We start from the raw sequence: 18,212 nt of genomic DNA on the forward strand, positions 1-18,212 counted from the left end.
GTGAGGAGTTATGGAGCCGCGCACCTCTTTTTTTTTTAAATGTTCAGTTAGCCAGCATAGGGTACATCATCAGTTTTTGATGTAGTGTCCAGTGATTCATTATGTGGGTATTAAGGAGGGCATGTGTTGTGATGAACTCTGGGTGTTATTTGCAACTATTTTGTCATTTTTCACATGTGGAAACAATTCCACAGAACTAGGCTTATAGCACCCATAAGACTTACCATCAAGTGGCAGTGTCTTCACCAAATTCAAAAGTTCATTAGGTGTGAGCTCAATCCCCCAGTTTTCCAAGACACTTCCAAGTTTATTAGCATCTACTTTGCCTCCTTTGAAAGAAAAATGAATTATTGATGCATGACAATTTTAGGACATTAAAATTATCCAAAATAATGAAAAGCTGGTTTAAAGAGTGCCATTCTAACTTTCATATTCTCACATATTATAACAGTGTTTAAGGATAATGAGGCAGAACTTACTCCTTGATTCTTCATAGAATGATCTCCTAAGACTAATGGCAAGATACCATAGAAGAAAATCAGGTTATATAATTGGCCAGTAATTTAGGATACCTAGCCTTTTTTTCTTTCTTTTTTTTTTTTTTAAGATTTTATTTATTTATTTGACAGACAGAGATTACAAGTAAGCAGAGAGGCAGGCAGAGAGAGAGAGAGAAGGAAGCAGGCTCCCCGCTGAGCAGAGAGCCCGATGCGGGGCTTGATCCCAGGACCCTGGGATCATGACCTGAGCCGAAGGCAGAGGCTTTAACCCACTGAGCCACCCAGGCGCCCCCCTTTTTTTCTTTTTAATACTGAATCATGCGATTATTATTTAAAGCAATCTTACCAACTTAATTTTCTAAAAATATTCCTCTTCCTATATTCTGTGCCTACCCACATTTGGTGATTTAAGCCAGCAGTTATTAACACAAGATTGTAGGAGGCTGAGGGTAGAAGAAATTAGTGAAACTAGCTATGGTGAACTAGATAACACAGGCCTTGTCCAAAGAGACAATATACCAGTTACTGTCGTGAGGGAATATAGGGCTAGTGTTGCCAAATCTTATAAACTTGACTACAGGTTGGACTCAATTCATGGATAGCCAATTTGTTAAACCTCTGATTTAAACACCAGTTAAGGTCAGTATAATACTGGTAGGAACTACAGAAAATATAATTTATGACTCAAGTATCACCACTTATTTATTTATTTTTTAAAGATTTTATTTATTTACTTGAGAGAGAGTGTGAAAGGAGAGAGAGAAAACACAAGTACGAATTGGGGGCAGGGGCAGAGGGAGAGAGAGAAGCAGATTCCCCATTGAGCAGGGAGACCCATGTGGGGCTCATGACCTGAGCTAAAGGCAGATGTTTAACCAACTGAGCCACCCAGGCACCCCTTACCACTGACTTTTATAGCCAAACCCTAGATAATTCAAAATCAAATGCAGAAGTAAAGTTGAATATAAATATTTCATTAAAATACGTAAAATATCAACATTAATAAATTTATGGTATAATATTAGGAAAACACTATTCAAAATATAACATAGGGTTAGAATTGTCTTAGTAATGTTTTACTCACCTGAGAAAGATTTTACTTCATTCATCAGCTTTTCCAGATCAACTTTACCTTTAACTGTAAGACAAGGAATAAATTGGATGGAAACATGACAATGAGACCAAGAAAATATGTTACAGAGAGCAGAAAAACTTAGTATTTATTTGCTTTAGAAAATTTAACCTTTTGCAGGTACACACTTTCAGTTTAAAGTAAGTCTTGGGGATATAACATACAGTATAACTATAGTTAATACTGAAATAATATTTGAAAGTTGCTAAGAGAGTAGATCTGTAAGGTTCTCATCACAACAAAAAAAATGTAACTGTGTAGTGATGGGTGTCAATTGTGATCATTTTGATATGTATATACACATATACATATATATTATAATAATATAAATATTGAATCATGTTATAAGTCTGAACTAATATAATGTTATATGTTAATTACAACCTCAATATAAAAAATTATACCTCAATATAAAAATAGAGCTGGTTTCATACTATACACACACACACACACGAAAATTTAACCTTTTGCTACATTCTTCATAAGAAGATAGAAGAGGAAGGATGACAGCTTGAATGACAGTAAGCATAATTATTTCCCGAATACAATTAATATTCCAGCATTTCCAATATATTGTGCTCAGGGAAAAAAAGTGATTAATTCATGTCATTTAGTTTCTGAAAAGAAAAGTGCTTTTTCTCCCCCAGCAAAATAATACTCCATGTTGATGAGAAAATCTAGCTATAACCTAGGAAACATGGTATAAAGTGTAGTTAATCATTAATTCAACAAACCTGTTTTTGAGTACCAACAAAGTGCCAGCACAATGGCCAGAAAAGTCTATCAATTACTAATAAGTTGCTAATTCTGTGGTGAGAATTTTTGGACCTTATTCTTTGTCTGTTAAAGTATTCCTGGCCACTAACAACATCTTTTTTTTTTTTAATTTAATTTATTTTTTTCAGTGTTCCAAGAGTCATTGTTTATGTACCACTAGTAACTTCTGCATCAGTACCAATTACAGGTCAGGGCAAAATGAAAAATGTGTGTTGGTTTACCTGGATTATTATAGTTAACCAAGCCTATCATGAAGGAGAAATGGGATCCTTGGAGGGGATTATAATTTTCAGGCCTGTCATTGTACATGGGTCACTATGGTTGTCTGTTCATCTTTTTCTTTATCTGGTTTATTACTGGGAAAACTTTTTTTTGTGGTTTCCATGTTTTTTTATTATGTTCCGTTGGCCAACATATGGTTAGTTTTTGATGTAGTGTTCAATGATTCATTAGTTGTGTATAACACCCAGTGCTCATCACAACAGGTGCCTTCGGTTACCCTCCCCCCTTCTGTGACTCTCAGTTTAGTTCCTGGATTCCAAAGTCTCTCATGGTTTGTTTGGTTCTCTGATTTCTTTCCGTTCAGCTTTCTCTCCCTTCCACTGTGGTCCTCTGTGCTATTCCTTATGTTCCACTATGAGTGAAACCATATATATGAAAATTGTCTTTCTCTGTTTGACTTATTTCACTTGGTATAATCCTCTCCAGGTCCATCCATGACAATTCAAATGGTGGGTATTCACCCTTTCTGATTGTTGAGTAATTATTCCATTGTATATATGAACCACATCACTCTGACCCAAGATGAAAGGGCTCTCTGCCATAGGCCATCTAAGTGGAGGGAGTTCTCTTTCATTAAAATATTCCAAGTTCATCTCAGTTGAGGAGGAATCTATTAGTAGGAACTGAGACATCTGTGTGACAAGGAAAATTTTTTAAAACCAAAGTTGATCATTTTCCTTTACTTATAATGGTATCCTTTTTTGTATTTACTTTAATAAAAAATTGGAAGGGCTTTTGTGAACATGCTCCAGTCCCTTTTACTACTATCTCAAAGCTGTTTGCTTTTTTTTTTTAAAGGATTTTATTTATTCATTTGACAGACAGATCACAAGTAGGCAGAGAGGCAGGCAGAGAGAGGAAGGGAAGCAGGCTCCCTGCTGAGCAGAGAGTCGGATGCAGGGCTCGATCCCAGGACCCTGAGATCATGACCTGAGCTGAAAGCAGAGGCTTTAACCCAGTGAAACACCCAGGCGCCCCAAAGCTGTTTGCTTTTTGAAATTCAAATGTTGATGGTCTTTCTAGGATGCTGGGGCTCTGTCAACTCTTGGGCTTGGTTGTGTCTTGGAGGAAAGAATGGGCATGGGGTTCTTTCTGCCCTCAACGAGGGAAGCAGCAGAGAGGTGTCAGAGCACAGGAACAGAACTGGAAAGTAGTAGATCCTGGGAAACACTTGGCATTTAGAATGCTAAAGACCCTGAGGAAGCTCAGTCAAGGCCAGTATGAGGGTATTCCAATTCCTCTGATTCCTAAGAGACCAAGAAGGAACAAAACAGGTGGGCAGAAACATTTATTTTCCTGAGGTGGTGGAAATAGAGATGCCAGAACAGATGCTACCTTCTTTTCTGTAAGTTATGTTATGGAATATGTAATATTAAGTGCTAAATAAAGAATCTTGAAATAGAAGGGAGATTATGTAAGAGATATTTTAGGAGTTGATTGATTGTGAGAATTGAAAATGTTATAGCTGAGGAAGGAAAGACATTCCAAAGATCTCATGGTGGGGAGTAGAGGAAATTGTGGGAAGAATAAGAGTATTCTAAAAGTTTTTGCATATTGGGATTGTAGGGTGGGGGGTGGGGAGGAAGGGATAAAGCTGAAATAAAATATCTGATGGGTAAAGGTATCTTGATGAAGAAAAAAACAGTATTTTTGCAAATAATAACATGTATTATTTGTACATAACAGTATGTTGCAAATAATAATTAAGTTATAGGTAAGTATGACAGTGAATGAGAAGAAAAGAAATGTAAGAATTAATGAAATGTGACCCTCCTCTGGACCTTCAAAATTAATTAAGAAGAAAACAAATATAATGAATGACAACTTGAACCAACTGGTAATAATAAGCATAAGAAAAAAGAAAACAATAGTAGAAAATGAATAATAAACACAAAATAAAATAAATATATATGTCTAGTATTACACCAAATCTGAACAGATGGAAATTTCTCATTAAAAAAAGGAAAGATTATCAAATGAGTTCCTTAAAAACCCAGCAATATGATGACTTTGCAAAATATATTTCAACCAAATGATAATGAAGATTGAAAATAAAGGAGTGAGAACATGACCTAAGCCAAAATTAAGAGTCAGACACCCAACTGACTGAACCACCCTCATGCTCCAAGAAGAATCTTATAAAAATTCAATTTAATAGGAGATGTTAACCCTCTAAATGGAAGAAGATATATTTTGTAGACAAAATAGAAGTAAAGATACAAAGGAATTGAATAATACTACTGATAAACTTGATTTCATAATACATGTATAGAAATCTATGTGCACTGGTGAGTGCTGTGAAGTGTGTAAGCCTGACAATTCACTAACTGTACTCCTGGGGCAAATAATACATTAAATGCTAATAAAAATAATTAATAAAAAAATCTATGTGCACTCTCTAGAGACTATACATTATTTTTATATGCCTACAGATTTACAAAAATTGATAAAGTACATGGCCATAATGAAACCTTTAACAAAACAGAGATTCTTTTTAACATTTCAGTGGCCACATTATCTGGTAGAACTCCAAAGTTTATATATAATAAATAAAAGACTTAAAAAGAAAATAAGAAATATACTTCTAGATACTAGATAATTTTTATATCAATTATAAGTTAGTAGAAAGTAATGATTAAGAAAACTCTTCATATCCAAACCAAAAGGATGTAGTGAAGCTGCGTTCAGAAGAAAATGTATGGCCTTACACTGCTTCATTTAATAATGAAGCAGAAAGACAAAAAGAAACTAAGCACTCCTAGAATGTAGGTATGAAAGAGAAACAACCATTTCCCAAGTGGTTGGACAAACAATCAGATAAAAAAGTGGGCAAACAATTTGAATAGATATTTTATTAAAAAAGTATAAATGACTAATAAACACTTGGAAAAGTTCTCAATATAATTAATCATCAAGGAAATGTAAAATCAAGCCATACTGAGATAGCATCACACACTAACCAGAGGACTAAAATTAAAAACAATGATAATAACAAATGTTGGTGAGGAGTTGAGCTAAGAGAACCTTCAGATGTTGTTGGTGGGAGTATAAGATGGTACATTCACTTTGGAAAATTACCTAACAGATACTTACAAAACTAAAGCCACATTTACCCTGGGAGGCAGCATTTCTACTCCTGGTATCTACCCAGAAGAATAGTAAACACATGTTCAAAAATATCTCAAACAAAAAATGTCTCATATAAGAATGTTCATAGCAGTTTTATTCGTGCTAGTGAAAAGCTTAAAAAAGCATAGGCCCAATAATAGTAGAAGTGATAACATACTGTGGTATATTTATATAAAAGAATATTATTCAGCAATTCAAACAAATTATTGACACGAGCAACAATATAGGCGAATCTAAGACTTGTATGCTGAGTAAAAAAGCTGTGGCAGAACATAATTTTCAAGGATGGCTGAGCTATGTATGTCCTGTCCCACAGACCTCATTACAACGTGCCTGATACGCCTCCCACCGAGAACTTAGATTGAGTCTGGGCAGTGTTTTGTGATTGCTTTAATAACAGTGTTTGGTGGAAGTGGTGCTTTGACATCATCCTAGTTATAAACTTAGAGAAGAACTATTCTAAGTTGTCTGCAACAGACTTTTCTCTATAGGACCTAGGTGGAAGTGACAAACAAATACTGAGATGGCAGCCAGATAGAGCTGCTATTCTCTAGCCATTAAAATAAAAAGAACATTAAAGATCACCATCCCTATATTCAGTATCTGTTTTATAAATACTGATGTCATGTAGCAAATGTGGCCAAAGAGTTCAAGCAGAATTTGAGCAATACTTACCAATTCTCCCTACTCCATAGGGAGAAAAAAGGTAAGGCTGAGTGAAAAAAACAGAGATAACCCGAAATCCTTCTCTAATTTGCACATAAGACTAGCAAGAGATAGGATGGGTTCTTTCTTTGGACCTGAGTTTTTTCCCTAAGCTTTTCAGAATGCCTTCTTGATGCCAAAGAAGCATTTTTAACGATTGTTATAAATAGGCTTATAAAAGAAGTTTTTCTCTAGTGTTTAATGGTATCTAAAATGCTCACCATCAACTGGCAGATTTTGTGTTATGTCTTTAAGCTCCTTTTCAGTAAGGTCCATTCCTATGTTTTCCAAAACTGCATCCACTTTACTGGAATCAATCTTCCCGCCTTATGGAAAGAGAGACAGATGTAGAAGCAGAAGTTAATGTCCCTAAATTGTTGGATAAACTCTCACCCTCCTGAGGATTATGGTTATCATATTCATCCAAAGGACCAAAGCCTCATGAGAAGAAGACAGAGTAAAAAATAAGAGTTAGAATTAGAACATACTGTTTTAATTTTAATCTTCATATAAGCATACCTAGAATAAAAACTGAAAGGTGATGGAATGACTTCTCAGAGAATTCTAGTAAGGTGATAATAATTCCTGTGTCTCAAATGACTATTGTCTCACTTTCATTGTGTTTATTTTTTTTATTAACATATAATGTGCTATTTGTTTCAGGGGTACAGGTCTGTGATTCATCAGTCTTACACAATTCACAACACTCACCATAGCACGTACGCTCCCCAGTGTCCATCACCCAGCCATCCCTGTTCTTGCATCCCCTTCCCCTCCAGCAATCCTGTTTGTTTCCTGAGATTAAGAGACTCTTACATTTTGTCTCCCTCTCTGATTTCATCTTGTTTCATTTTTCCCTCCCTTCCCTTATGATCCTCTGTTTTGTTTCACAAATTCCTCATTGTGTTTATTTTTACAGTTAACTTCTAGTTATGCTAAAGGATGCTGGTTCTCCATTACCATTTAACATATTTTTAAAATTCAAGTTAAAAGTAAATCAGTTTAAACGAAAATATCAATAATACTACAAATACTGTGTGGATTTGGCAGATATCACGAAGGGAGTTTTGGGAACCTTGCTTAGACATGACCTTCTTCCTGGCCTGCTTTCTGTCTGTCTATTCAGTCCTATGTTCCTTCAATTTCTTGAAGGCTTTCTAGAGCTCTCTTGTTCTCTCTCTCTCCTTTGGTCTAAATGTCAGATTAGTAGTCTCTTGCTGCTGAATAAACTAACTGAAGAAATGCTAATTTCCCTTTACTTTTGCTGTACAGCCTGGGCTCTGATAATCTCTTTTTCTATCAAAGTTTGAGAAATCCCAAGAGAGCATGGGAGTTCTTTCCAAGTTACATCATAAGAAATGATCTCCTAAAGAACACCCTGATCTATAAAAAAACCAAAATTATGTAATAATGTGTTAGGTATCAAGGTTGACAATTTAATCACAAGGAATTAGTAGAAATGCCAAACATGATGACCTCAGATTAATTTGTGTCTTAGTAAGCTTCTCCCTCACCTTTAAGAAATTTTATGCCATCCAGCAACCTTCTTTGGTAGACCTTTCCATCTGTAAGGAAAACATTGTTCAGATCACAGAAACTTCATAGTGGAGCTTCACTGACAGTAAGAATCAGCAATTCCAGTAAGACATATTTACGAACTGCCTTAGAAATTTTCTGATTTAGTGGCAAACAATGAAATTATAGGGCATGGGGATACTGACACTCAACCATTCTAAAATATATCTTTTCCTTTTCTTTTGCAATATTTTCATTTTGCCCTATTAGATTTCTCTTTCTTTTTTCTTATTTATTCTGGCTTAAATTTCAGATCTCTTGATAGACTCAAAAGTTACAAAATATATAATTATATAAAAGATATTAAGTGAACCCTGATGATAGGAGTCATGATAACACAATGCTTGATTCTCAAACTAAAGATTAAATGGCACAGATAACATTTTAAGGTACAATAGAGTCATTTAAAATTATGTAACATGGCTCATAAGATAATTTCTGACAAGCAATAAGATAGAGACAATTTTAGAGTTTTTGCAATTTAACAATATGCTTCCTCAGATGACTATATTTTTATTTGAAATACTCACTATCAACTGGCAGAGTTTTCATCAGTTGTGAGAGTTCTTTATCTGTGAGTTCTATTCCCATGTTTCTTAGAATTGTTCCTATGTCATTGACATCAAATTCCTCTCCTTCAAAAGGATAAATATGGTAACGTTTGATTTTAAAGAACCATCTCATTATTCCAAATCATGATGAAATCTTCTACTACTGTATTAACCCCAACTACTTAATGCATAACAAAGTCAAATGAGTCCTGTTTGAGTATAGTTACGGCAGAACATTGAAGTGTTTATTTCCACAACTTTAGTAATAATAGAGACAAAATAAGAGAGTACATAATTATGCATTTCATAATTTTCTATTGTGAGAGATTACTAGTAGGTAATAAAACTTTAGTCTCTTTTTATTACACTAACCTCTTTTTTAGTAAATACCTTCATTTGGAAAAAAAGAGATCATACGGCCTAACAAAATGTGGCACTATGTTTTATTGTTGAAACTTTGACAAACCAAAGTCAAAGTCTAGGAAATCAAACTACAATCAGTTTATTAAAAATAGCATAATTTAAAGGGAATAACAGGAAAGAAAGAATTTTCAGGAAAGAACAGGAAAGAATATGTATGAAGAATCACAACTAATCATGAAACGCTACATAAAAATCTAATGATGTACTGTATGGTGATTAACATAACATAATAAAAATACGTATAAAGAATCAGAATCATATATAATTGGTAATTTCTTCCTCACCTGTAACAGCTTCTACCTTATCCATCAGGTTTTTCAGATCAACTTTCTTATAGCCTATAAGACAAAGTTTAATCAGAGAAAAACAGTATCATGGACTCAGAAAAAAGATACATAAGACAAGAAGTTCTTTTTTTTTTTTTAAGAAGTCCTTTTTATTTAAGATTTAATGTTCGAAGATGACCAAAGCAAATAAATTCATTTATAATGAAGACCAGGATTTAATAGTAAATAATGAATAAAAGTGATCTTAAAATGTTGTATTAAATAATAAAAATGAAAATTGTGAAAACAAGTTTATCTTATCTAATATTTAAGAAAATTCAGGTTGTAATTATAGCTATTCTAATAGTTATTCTATAGGCTGTAAAATAATTCTTAGGAGAAGCAATGAAGCAACACTGACTTCTACAAGTGTGTTGAGATATTTTTTTCCAAGAAAGTTAGGTAATTGTACACTACAGTATCCTTTTGAACTTTGAAACAAGATGTAGAAAAATAACCTTTATGAAAATGATTGACTTTTCCTAAGGGTTCCTTTAAATCTTTTGAAATCCATATTTTGTATATTGAATGTCCTATCTCATCATTATTCATGTAGAATTTTTCTTCAATTATTAAATGTTGGAACTCTGCCAGGTCCACATTTTTCGTGGCTTTGTGTGATTTGGGCAGTCCTTCAATGTTACATTTACTTAGTTCATGAAATGATGCATGTTTCTCAAGGTTCATAAGGAGTATTATCTTGTGGTACCACGTGTTGATGAAACACTGCTGTGTTAACAGTGAGGGATTTTAGAGAGAAGCTAATTACTTAAGTGGTCAACTTAGTGATTCCCGAAACCTAATTGGTGGATAAGAACACAGCCCAAATCCTAACATTTTACCAGACCATTTGCATTAATCTTTAATTAAAAGCAAAATAAATTGAGATTAAAAAGTTAGAATTTTAAAACATACTTTGTGTAACAAATTAAAAAATATATAAGTGTATGAAGAAAAGGTGAATTTACCTCTCCTCAGTTTCATGACTACTCCTCACCATTACTAACAGTTTTGTGTATATCCTTCCAGACTTTCCTTATGTTTATAAAGGTATACTATATATATTTTTTCAAAGTTAATAATACTATACTTATTTTTCTGTTAACTTGTTATAGTGACCACAAAAATAAAGCCATCTCAGATCCATGAACAGAGAAATGAAGAATGGGTGAATGGATTGGGTTATAACCTGGGTTGATGTCAGAGATATATGGCACAGTGAGAAAAAATACATTACAGATCCTATTTTTGTAAAACCAGACAACAGTAATCCCTCCCCTTCTCACTAGCACCTATCCCTACCCCGAGATGTATGTATAAAGAAACAGATTACAGATTTTAAATCAACAAAAATAAATGGCCTTTTTGCCCCTTGAGTTCTTGTAAAAGCTATTCACATGGCTTCAGGCAACAAATAATTTAAACATTTGAAACAGTCACAGTTAATCCTGCAAGCTCAACATCTTTTAAAATCACAGTGTTTTCCATAGGGCTCACCACTCAGAAGATCCTTTAACAGATTGAGTTCCTGTTCTGTAAGCTTGACCTCCATGGCTTCTAAAACAGGATCCAGATTATTTACATCAACCTTCCCCCCTTAAAACATGAAAGGAAAGGGAAAAAATGGAATGATTATAAGTATTTAGAAAAATGTGTAAACACATATTATTTTCTTTAACTAACAGGCAATATACTGTTTTCCCCCAGCTTTATTGAGATATAACTGACATATAAAATTGTATAAGTTTAAGGTATACAATGTAATGATTTGATATACGTATATTGCAAAATGGTTCCCACAATAAGGTTAGTTAACACATCCATCATCTCACAGTTACATTGTGTGTGTGTGTGTGTGTGTAGTTAAGATTTACTCTTTAAGCAATTTCCACAAATACGATATAGTATTGTCAACTACAGTCACTATGTTGTACATGTTGTACATGATATCTCCAGAATTTACTCCTTATAGCTGGAGGTTTGTATTCTTTGATTATCTTCACCCATTCCCTTCCCCATTCCCCTGCCTCTGGCAACTATCAATCAGTTCTGGGTTTGTTTGTTTGTTTGTTTGTTTTTTCTGGATTCCAGATATAAGTGAAATCATATAGTATCATATCAGACTGTTTTTTTCTGTGTGACTTATTTCACTTAGCATAATGTCCTCAAGATTCATCCATGTTGTTGTAAATGGCAAGACTTCCTTCTTTTTTATAGCTGAGTAATATTCTAATGTGTGTGTGTGTGTGTGTGTGTGTGTGTGTATCTCCTATTTTCTTTATTCATTCATCTGTCCATAGATACATTGTTTCTGTGTCTTCAGTATTGTGAATAATACCTCAAGGAACACGGGGGTATAAACACCTCTTTAAGATAGTAATAGTTGTTTACTGTTATGTGAATACACATGCTGAAAGAGAATGACTTCCTAATCTAGTATAACTGCGAAAATTTTCAGGCAAAGAACAAAACCACAATAGATTTTCATGATTCCTTACAAGCAGAGTTACAATTTAAAGAATTAAAAGTTAGAATTAGAACTTGTTTCTTCCAGTGTTAGACATACAGGCCCAGGACAAAGTGAGGTGGGACAGGGCTGCGCAGCTGTAACTGAACAGCACTGAACAAAAATCTCCACACAGAAACAGAGATCGTATTTGTTTCCTAAACTCTTACTCTCAGATTATTTTCTCTGCTCCTGCTCACATTTTGGAATAAATGTTAAACCTTCCTTTCTGCGTCCCACTTTCCTCCTTCCTCCCCACTTCCTTCCTTGCTTTCTTTCTTCCCTCCTCCTATCTTTCCTTCCATCTTTATTTCTGTTCATATGTTTCTTCAGAGAAAGCCTGAAAAATGCAACCCAGTAGAAAACTTTCATCTAAGACAAAGTAAGGGTTATTACCAGGAAAAACACAGATGTGATACAAGCAGCAAAATGTGTTATAATCTATTGGTATAAATTTAATGATAACTAGGGAGAGAGCCCAAATGTCCTTCAACTGATGAATGGTTAAAGATGTGGTACACACACACACACACACACACGCACGCACATGCACACACAGAGAAATATTATTCAGCCATCAAAAAGAATGAAATCTTGCCATTTGCAATGATGTGGATGGAACTAGAGCATATTACGCTAAATGAAATAAGTCAGAGAAAGACAAATACAATATGATTTTACTCATATGCAGAATTAAGAAACAAAACAGATGAACACAGAAGAAGGGAAGGAAAAGTAAAATAACAGAGAGGGAGGCAAACCAGAGAGACTCTTAATTATAGAGAACCAACTGAGGGTTGCTGGAGGGTAGGTGGGTGGGGGAATGGGCTTGACAGGTGATGGGGATTAAGGAGGGCACTCGTTGGGATGAGCACTGGGTATTCTATGTAACTGATGAATCATTAAATTCTACTCCTGAAACCAATACTATATGTTAACTAACTTAAATGTTATGTTTAAAATATGTTAAAAAATATGTTACTATATGTTAACTAACTTAAATTTAAATAAAATTTTAAAAATTTAAGGCTTAAGGATATTTCATATGTCTCCTCTTTGTACTTCTTACTCACTTTTATTATATCTCACACCCTTCAGCAACCTGTTCTGAAACACCTTTTCATGAGCTGTAAGAGAAGGCACAGTTCAGATCTCTAGGAAATTGGTATGAAGAGTCACCAAATCATTATAAATTATATGACCATAGAAGATACATTTCAATGATTTGCTTTAAAAATTAACCTATTTTATAGTTATACAATAAGGACATTTAAAAATATAAGTGTTTTCCATAGTGACAAACATACCAACTCTTTGGAATTAGAGACATTTATTGAACTCTCTCATGGTGCAATTCTAAAAAATACATTAAATTGTGTCTTTCTTTTTTTTCATATTTTTTATTTATTTGAGAGAGGGAGAAAGAGAGAGAACGTGAGAAGGGGGAGGGTCAGAGGGAGAAGCAGACTCCCTGCTGGGCAGGGAGCCTGATGTGGGACTCCATCCAGGGACTCCAGGATAGTGATCTGAGCTGAAGGCAGTTGCTTAACCAACTGAGCCACCCAGGTGCCCATGTCTTTCTTTTTATTCCACTGATGTCCTATTTCTCCTTCTGATTTTTCGTTGCTCTGATTGAAAAACTGTGGCTGATCTGAAGGGGAAGTATTAGTCACTTGGACAACTATATGGCAATGTAGTGATGAATCTAAAATTGTGTTCGAAGAGGTAATGACAGAATTTCTATCAATCTAAGGCATTTTTTAGGCAAAAATGTACTATTAAAAGATTGAGAATGAGTCACATTGACCCATTAAATCAAGTTCCCTGGATGGCAAGTTGGCATTTATGTGGCATTTACTTACCATCAATGGGTAGTGTTTTCAGCAAGTGCTTGTGCTCCTTATCTGTAAGCTCAATCCCCATGTCTTTCAGAATATTTTGTAGGTCACTGGCATCAATCTTTTCTCCTTTGAAAAGATGGAACAGTTGTAGGTTAAAATATGAAGGGACAATCTAATTATTTTAAATCATCTAGACATACACTTCTGCTGCTCTAGTCTTTTCTCTAATACCAGAATAAGAAGGAAATGCAGAGTGAAAGATTTCCTGATAAAAAGAGTCAAATGGTAAATAAAAAATAGAATTTGTCCCTTAGTAATACTAAACAGGAAGGGGTGGCTGGGTGGCTCAGTCAGTTAAGGGTTTGCCTTCAGCTCAGATCATGTTCCTGAGGTCCTGGGATCAAGCCCTACATTGAGCTCCGTGCTCAGCAGGGAGTTTGCTTCCCTCTCTCCTCTGCCCCTCTCCCTGCTTGTACTCTTTCTCCCTCTCTCAAATAAATAAATAATGTCTTTCAAAAAGATAGTGAACAGGGTATATTCCTGATACTGAGAATAATACCACATAGTGCAGAAGCAAATCTGATCATATAGTTATTTAAAAATAAGTTCAAGAGACGGTTAGTATAATACAATACACAATTAACAAACTATGACATATTTTACTTTATTTTGTTAAAACTATGTGATTAGTTGGCGGCAGTGGACTTATTATTTTTAATGTTCCACTCTACTTTTACTGTGTCCATCTAGTTTTTGGTCTATAAGTACCAGCCAGATAGTTTCAATTGAAAAAAAAAGAAGCATCAGAGTATAAGACTTATTATGAGGAAGTTATCTTTTTGTTTTACTTATAAACTCAGATCATTTAGATTAAGCCATTGAACAGTAGATGCAAATATTTATCAAAATGAATGCTGAAAATATGTGAATTTATAGCCAGTTTGAGAACATGTTATTAAAATTTTAATGTAAATCATGATTTATTACAAATCATTTATAACAAATTCTTACCTGTAAAAGCTTTTGCTTTATCCTTCAAAGTTTCCAAAGCAACTTTATTATCACCTGTAACAAAAAACCATAACTTGAAGCTCATAAAATGACGTAAAACACATACACATGTATGTATGTAAAACACAATGATGTAAAACACAACTCCTCCCCTTCACATTATAATAGCACTTAAGTGTCCTGGACATCTTATTAAGCACTTCAAATTGTCATTCAATAAATATTTACTCAGAATATGTTATGAGCACAGAGTAGAAAAAAATTTAAAGTATTAAAGATATACTTATTTCAAAAATGTAAATTTGACTTTCTATTTCATAAAATATTAACTATTGAATTTGATGATGAAAATATAGGATTCAAAAGTGGCTTTCTTGTTCTTGGAATTGGGAAGACTCTTCTAGCAACCGTGCCACCTGTGTCCACATACTACATTCCCAGCTTCTTTGTCAGTGTCATTGCCCCATCTCCAATCTTGACATCTTCTGCATAAAAAGTTCCCTTATTCCATTCCTCTCATTGCTAAAAGGTACATAAAACCTAAAACTCAAAATCCAACAGTATCTCATATGCTCACCACTGACAGGCAGGTTTTGTTTCAGATCTTCTAGTTCCTTGTCAGTGAGCTCGATTCCCATGTTGCCTACAACGGTTTCCAGGTTCTTGACGTCAACCTTCCCTTAATCAGAAAGAGAAAGGCCTGTGAGGAAAATTGAGTGACTCTAAAAAAGTTATTTTTAAGTTAAAAAAAATTTTTTAAGAAAAGATGGGTCTTTCTGTCAAGGCATAAAAACTAAAATTTTATTACCAAAACATGGATACCACAAAGTCCAACTCTGGGCAAATACTTACAATAAGGAGTACAGTAACAGAATCAACATGGCAGTTAAGGTGAATGGTAAATGTAGTTACTGTTCCAATAGGAATTCTAGGTTTATAGTGACTTTGTACTCACCTGTAATAGCTTTCACTGCTCCCATCAAGTTAGGCAGATCAACATTCCCATTTGCTACATAAGTCCAAAAGAGACATATAATCAGTGACATGAGCTTAGAAAAAGATATAAATTATTCATATAGTATAATAAATTCCAGCTAAATTTGACTCATATCCTAATTTTAATGGATATTCCTGTAAGTAGAGGATAACCAGATGCCCTAGTGCTATCTCTTGGGCTCACCATCAACTTGTAGTTGTCCTGACAGTTCAGCAAATTCCTCCTCTGTGAGCCTCATTCCCATATTTTCCAAATTAGTATGGAGGTTATTAGTTTTCATCTTCCCACCTTAGAAAAGAGACAGTGAAGCAACATTTGGAAAAAAAAAAAGTATATATAGCAAAATTTAAAAAAAATAGTAAAACTATTAACTTTAATGACCACCTATTATTAAAACAAAAGAGATAAAACATAAAACATATTTCATGCCTCTGCTATGGTTACATTTCAACAAGACTAAAACCCCAAATAGACCTGTCCACTTGAAGACCCAAAGAGAAAGTCAAGAGAGAGTCAGAATGAGAATTGTATTTCCTTTAGTCTATTCTTTTTGACAAGCCTACATAATAAAACAGGGTTAAGGGGCTTGAACAAATAGAACTAAAGGCCACTAACTTAATTACTCAGAACAAAAAGTAGGGTTATTTTTGTTTATTGATTTGACATATTATGTATCATTGTAGCTGACCATTGCTCTTTGAAAATGATCAGGGTTTTTTGTTTGTTTGTATTTCATAGGATTGATTTTTCTTTTTGAGAAAGAGTTGAAAAAAATCTAAGAAGATACTGGACTGCCTGCTAAGAGAGAGTGCATATTAACAGCAGATAAAATGTTGTTATGCTGAAGGAATCATAAATGAAAACTTAAAGAGGGCCAAGGTTCATGCTTAGATGATATATCTGGAGAATCCAGATAATATACCTTATAATTTTGTTTCTTACTTACTTTTAGGAGACTTCATAGCCTTCAGTAACCTATTACGATATAACTTTCCATTGGCTGTAAGAAAAGTCAGAATTCATGTAATGGTAAAATGAATATGAAATTCACAAAAATAGCACAAGTAGAATCATTTTGGAAACAGAAAATCTAGTCTTTTATCAATATACAAAAATTGATTGTATATCTATACTGTTGCAATGAGCAAACCAAAAAGGAAACTAAGAAAGCAATTCCATTTACAAGAGCATCAAAAAGAGTAAAATGCTTAAGAATCATTTTAACAAAAGAAGTGCAAAACTTATACTCTGGAGATTATAAAACATTGTAGAAAGAAATTAAAGAAGACCTAAAGAAATGAAAAGACACCTAAGTTTATGGATTGGAAGACTTAATATTGTGAATATAGCAATACTCCCCAAATTGATCCACGGAATCAATGCAATCTTATAAAAAATTCTAGCTGGTTTGTTTGCAGAAATTAATGAGTTGATCCTAATATTCATATGGTAAAGCTGGGGCCCCAAATAGCAAAAATAATCTTGAAAAGGAAAAAAGAAATGGGGGTCTCACACTTTTTTTATTTAAAGATTTATTGATTTATTTGAGAAAGTGAGCACGCTGGCTTGTGAATGTTCATGGTGGGAGGGACAGGGCAGAGGGAGAGAATCTTAAGTAGTCTCCCTGCTGAGCGCAGAGCCCCATATAGGGCTCAATCCCACAACCCATGAGATTATGACCTGAGCTGAAACCAATAGTTGGACACTTAATCAATGGAGCCATCTAGGCACCCCACACACTTTTCATTTTAAAAACTACAAAACTACAGTAATCAAGACAGTGGGATACTGGCATAAAAAAAAGTGGATATATAGATCAATGGAATAGAATTTTGAATCCAGAAATAAGCCTTCCAATTTATGGTCAATTGACTTTTGACAAGGGTACCAGCACCATTCAGTGAACTAAGAACGGGCTTTTCAACAAATGGTGCTGGGACAACTGGATATTCACATGCAAAGAGAATATTCTTTTGGATCCCTATCTCACACTATATACAAAAATTAACTCAAGATGGGGCAGTTGGGTGGCTCAGTCAGCTCAGTGTGTGACTCTTGATTTTGGTTTGGGCTGTGATCTCAGGGTCATGAGATTGAGCTCTGCATAAGGTTCTATGCTGGGTGTAGAGCCTGCTTGGGATTCTCTCTCTCCCTCTCTCTCTGTTCCTGCTCAACTCTCTGTAAAAAAATAAAAATAAAAAATTAACCGAAGGTGGATCAAAGACCAAATTATAAATGTTAAAACTATAAAAATATTAGAAGAAAACAGCTGTAAGTTTTCTTAACCTTAGGTTAGACAATGTTTTTTTGTTTTTTTTTTTAATATATGACACCCAAAACACAAGCAACAAAAGAAAAAAATTATAATCTGGACATCAACAAAATTAAAAACTTCTGCACATCAAGGAACACTATCAAGAAAGTAAAAATATAATTCACAGAACAGGAGAAAACTTT

At 34.2% G+C, this 18,212-nt stretch overlaps 1 protein-coding gene across 6 annotated transcripts in view; it reads right to left on the reverse strand.

Annotated features, from left to right (window-relative positions):
• The window catches only part of EFCAB3 (EF-hand calcium binding domain 3), a 249,031-nt gene that overhangs the window by 152,161 nt on the left and 78,658 nt on the right, over positions 1–18,212 (reverse strand). For 5 of the 6 annotated variants that reach the window (XM_047708870.1, XM_047708871.1, XM_047708868.1 and 2 more), the window contains 14 exons: positions 16,702–16,755; positions 15,939–16,043; positions 15,714–15,767; positions 15,336–15,437; positions 14,759–14,812; positions 13,769–13,873; positions 12,980–13,033; positions 10,898–10,996; positions 9,359–9,412; positions 8,631–8,735; positions 8,040–8,090; positions 6,747–6,851; positions 1,585–1,638; positions 225–329 (listed from right to left, as the gene is read on the reverse strand). In XM_047708870.1, coding sequence (XP_047564826.1) covers positions 225–329; positions 1,585–1,638; positions 6,747–6,851; positions 8,040–8,090; positions 8,631–8,735; positions 9,359–9,412; positions 10,898–10,996; positions 12,980–13,033; positions 13,769–13,873; positions 14,759–14,812; positions 15,336–15,437; positions 15,714–15,767; positions 15,939–16,043; positions 16,702–16,755 — 1,101 coding nt within the window. Of the gene's footprint in view, positions 1–224; positions 330–1,584; positions 1,639–6,746; positions 6,852–8,039; positions 8,091–8,630; positions 8,736–9,358; positions 9,413–10,897; positions 10,997–12,979; positions 13,034–13,768; positions 13,874–14,758; positions 14,813–15,335; positions 15,438–15,713; positions 15,768–15,938; positions 16,044–16,701; positions 16,756–18,212 lie in introns of those variants that run through there. The other variant, XM_047708872.1, reaches the window with a different exon arrangement.

The sequence above is a fragment of the Lutra lutra genome, chromosome 16 (genome assembly GCF_902655055.1).
Source record: "Lutra lutra chromosome 16, mLutLut1.2, whole genome shotgun sequence".
Classification (NCBI taxonomy): Eukaryota; Metazoa; Chordata; class Mammalia; order Carnivora; family Mustelidae; genus Lutra; species Lutra lutra.